The sequence below is a fragment of the Pristiophorus japonicus genome, chromosome 27 (assembly GCF_044704955.1).
Source record: "Pristiophorus japonicus isolate sPriJap1 chromosome 27, sPriJap1.hap1, whole genome shotgun sequence".
Lineage (NCBI taxonomy): Eukaryota > Metazoa > Chordata > Chondrichthyes > Pristiophoridae > Pristiophorus > Pristiophorus japonicus.
Window position 1 is genome coordinate 8,330,048 of NC_092003.1, and position 3,164 is coordinate 8,333,211.

A 3,164-nucleotide genomic window follows, 5' to 3' on the forward strand; every position below is an offset into this window, starting at 1 on the left:
TTAAAACCGACCTCTTTAACCATCATCATCATAGGCAGTCCCTCGAATCGAGGGTGACTTGCTTCCACATCAAAATGATCGCAGGTGTTTCAATGAAGGACCTAATATTCCGGATCCTGAACTGCATCCCGAAGGGTGGAAGATGCCTGTGGGTGGATTTTTCTTAACGTGGGGTGACCGTTGCACACCAGCCACCACACGGGGCTTGACAGAGCGAGGCCTCGGTCCAGTGGCAAGGGTTAACCTGGACGACTGGAGACCAGCTCTGCTGCACGGACCCAGTGCGCGCACATATCGCACAGTGTGGGGCTGGGCCCGTGCTGCCCCCTGGGCTCTCCTGGGCCCCGAGCTAACGCCTCTCCCGGGCCCCGGTCAAACAGAAACAGCAATGTGATAAATGACCAGATTATCTGTTTTTGTGATGTCAATCCCGAGATAAATATTGCCCAGGCCGCCGGTAGAACTCCCCAGCTCTTCTTCCACGTCCGGGATCTTGTACGTCCGCTCACTCTTTCCCCGCTCCCACAGCCCCTCGCAAACTCCTCTCCCCTCGGCCTCCTGGCTCACTCAGCCCAACGACGCGCCCTCCGCTGCCTTTATGAGAATCACATGTTGGAGGCTTCGTTTCGAGGCTGAAAGCAATTGTATCGGGCCCCGGGGAGTCCACAGCTGGTGTAGTGTGGCCAGTTCTGGTCTCCTTCCCAAGCTTTTGGTCACCCGGCCCAATAGCTGCTTACGCAAATTGTGTTTGACAGTGTTGCTGTGAAGCACCTCGGGATGGTAAAGGTGCTACATAAACGTACATTGTTATTGTTGAATGAGGCCAGCGTGCCCTGGTCTAATTATGCTGCCCCTCTCGAACCCGGCTTCACCTGCGGGTCACAGGTCGAACGGTTTAATAATTAAAAAAACACGAGAGACAGCGAGGATTTAGACAGAGAACGAAGCGATGCGGGTATGGAAAGAGCAACAGGCTGGTTTATTGGTGGAACAGCAAACCCTTTAAATCTGAGCGACCTCCCGAATGACAAATTGCCATCCTAGTCCTGCTTCCAATCCCGCCCTCGGGCCTCATAAAAGCACGCAGAAGAACTTCTTCTCCCGAAAGGGGTTTTCGGAAGTTGGCACCGGGGTGATCAATGGGTCCTCGCAGGCATGGGCATCGCAGTGGGCCATTAAATCGGCAGCAGCTTTCGAAACCTGCCAAAGTGAGGGGGGGGGGGGTGGGGGTGGGGGCGGGGGCGATGGAGAGAGAGAGAGAGACAGAGAGAGAGAGACAGAGAGAGAGAGAAAGACTTGCATTTATATAGCACCTTTCACAACCACCGGACATCTCGAAGCGCTTCACAGCCCATGAAGTACTTTTTGGAGTGCAGTCACTGTTGTAATGTGGGAAACGCCAATTTGCGCACAGCAAGCTCCCACACACAGCAACGTGATAATGACCCAGATCAGTAGAACATAAGAAATAGGAGCAGGGGTAGGCCCCACCGCCCCTCGAGCCTGCTCCGCCATTCAAATGAGATCTTCCACCTCAAATCCCACTTTTACGCCCGATCCCCATATCCCTCGGTTCCCCAACAGTCCAAATATCTCATTCATAGGTGTTGGTTGAGGGATAAGTATTGGCCCCAGGACACCGGGGAGAACTTCCCCCTGCTCGTCTTCCAATAGTGGCCCCGGGATCTTTTACGTCCACCCGAGGGGGCAGACGGGGCCTCGGTTTAATGACTCATCCGAAAAACGGCCCCTCCGACAGTGCGGCGCTCCCTCAGTACTGCCCCTCCGACAGTGCGGCGCTCCCTCAGTACCGCCCCTCCGACAGCGCAGTACGGCGCTCCCTCAGTACCGCCCCTCCGACAGTGCGGCGCTCCCTCAGTACCGCCCCTCCGACAGTGCGGCGCTCCCTCAGTACCGCCCCTCCGACAGTGCGGCGCTCCCTCAGTACCGCCCCTCCGACAGTGCGGCGCTCCCTCAGTACCGCCCCTCCGACAGTGCGGCACTCCCTCAGTACCGCCCCTCCGACAGCGCAGTACGGCGCTCCCTCAGTACTGCCCCTCCGACAGTGCGGCGCTCCCTCAGTACCGCCCCTCCGACAGTGCGGCGCTCCCTCAGTACCACACTGGGAGTGTCGGCCTGGATTATGGGCTTGAGGCTCTGGAGTGGGACTCGAACCCACAACCCTCTGACTCAGAGGCCAATATGCCACCCACGAAGCCACAACTGACACGGGGACAGCGGAGAAGGTGAAAAGTTGACCCAAGAGCGGTTTTCAAGATGAGGAGAAGCTTTGATAAAGCAGTTGAGAGGAAAAACTGTTGCCTCTGGCGAGTGGGTCAATAATCATTGGCAAATGATCTGGAGGGGCGATGAGGAGAAGTGTTCTCACTCGGAGAGCTGTGGGGATCGGGTACGCTCGACCGGAAAAAAAGGTGCTGGGAGCCGATGCCATCAATAATTGTAACAGGGAGTTGGACGGGTACTGGAGGGCGAGGAGCTGACAGGGTTGCGGACGGCTGCTCTTTCAAAGAGCCAGCACAGGCACGCTAGGCCGAACAGCATCCTTCTGGGCTGCACGATTCTCCCGACAAGACACTGGAGCACGGATAGTTCAGGGATTCAATGTCCGTGTGGGGGTTCAGATACTGGGAAGAGGGGGAGGAATTCTACAGCAGGATTTTCCTGGCTGATTTCGGGAAGAGTTACGTACCTTTATCCGATACATGCTGGCCTCAATCTTTAGCTGCTCCACGAGCTTCCTGGCCTGCGCTATACTCATTGTGCTGTTAACAGGCGTATCACCTTTAGGCATTCTCTTGTAGGAGAGAGAGAGAGAGAGAGAGAGAGAGAGAGTGTGAGAGTGAGTCACACCATACACTGAACTCCCCTACCCCACCACCATCTCCTTCCTGCTGGCCAAAGGTAGACGGGGAACAGACGGGCCCATCTGCCATCGCAAGTGGTAGCCGTCACCGCTCGCGCCAGTGTTGACCATTCAACCACAGCAGGCTTCACAGCCAAGCCTCGCCCACACAAGCCCAGAGGCTCCGAGGAAAAATGCAATCCCGAAGACGCAGGAAGAAGGAGGAGGCCCTTCTGCCCCTCCGGCCTATTCCGCCCTTCAATCAGGTCATGGCTGATCTGTATCTTATCTTCACCTACCC

The 3,164-nt window shown here is 56.4% G+C and overlaps 1 protein-coding gene across 3 annotated transcripts in view; it reads right to left on the reverse strand.

The window, feature by feature from the left end:
- Positions 1–960: 960 nt before the first annotated feature.
- Positions 961–3,164, reverse strand: part of gng3 (guanine nucleotide binding protein (G protein), gamma 3) — a 6,949-nt gene continuing 4,745 nt past the window's right edge. For all 3 annotated transcript variants that reach the window (XM_070867968.1, XM_070867967.1, XM_070867966.1), the window contains exons 2-3: positions 2,711–2,815; positions 961–1,200 (exon numbers count right to left, since the gene is read on the reverse strand). In XM_070867968.1, the coding sequence (XP_070724069.1) occupies positions 1,072–1,200; positions 2,711–2,812 (231 nt within the window). In that variant the 5' untranslated portion in view covers positions 2,813–2,815 and the 3' untranslated portion in view covers positions 961–1,071. The remainder of the gene's footprint in view (positions 1,201–2,710; positions 2,816–3,164) is intronic.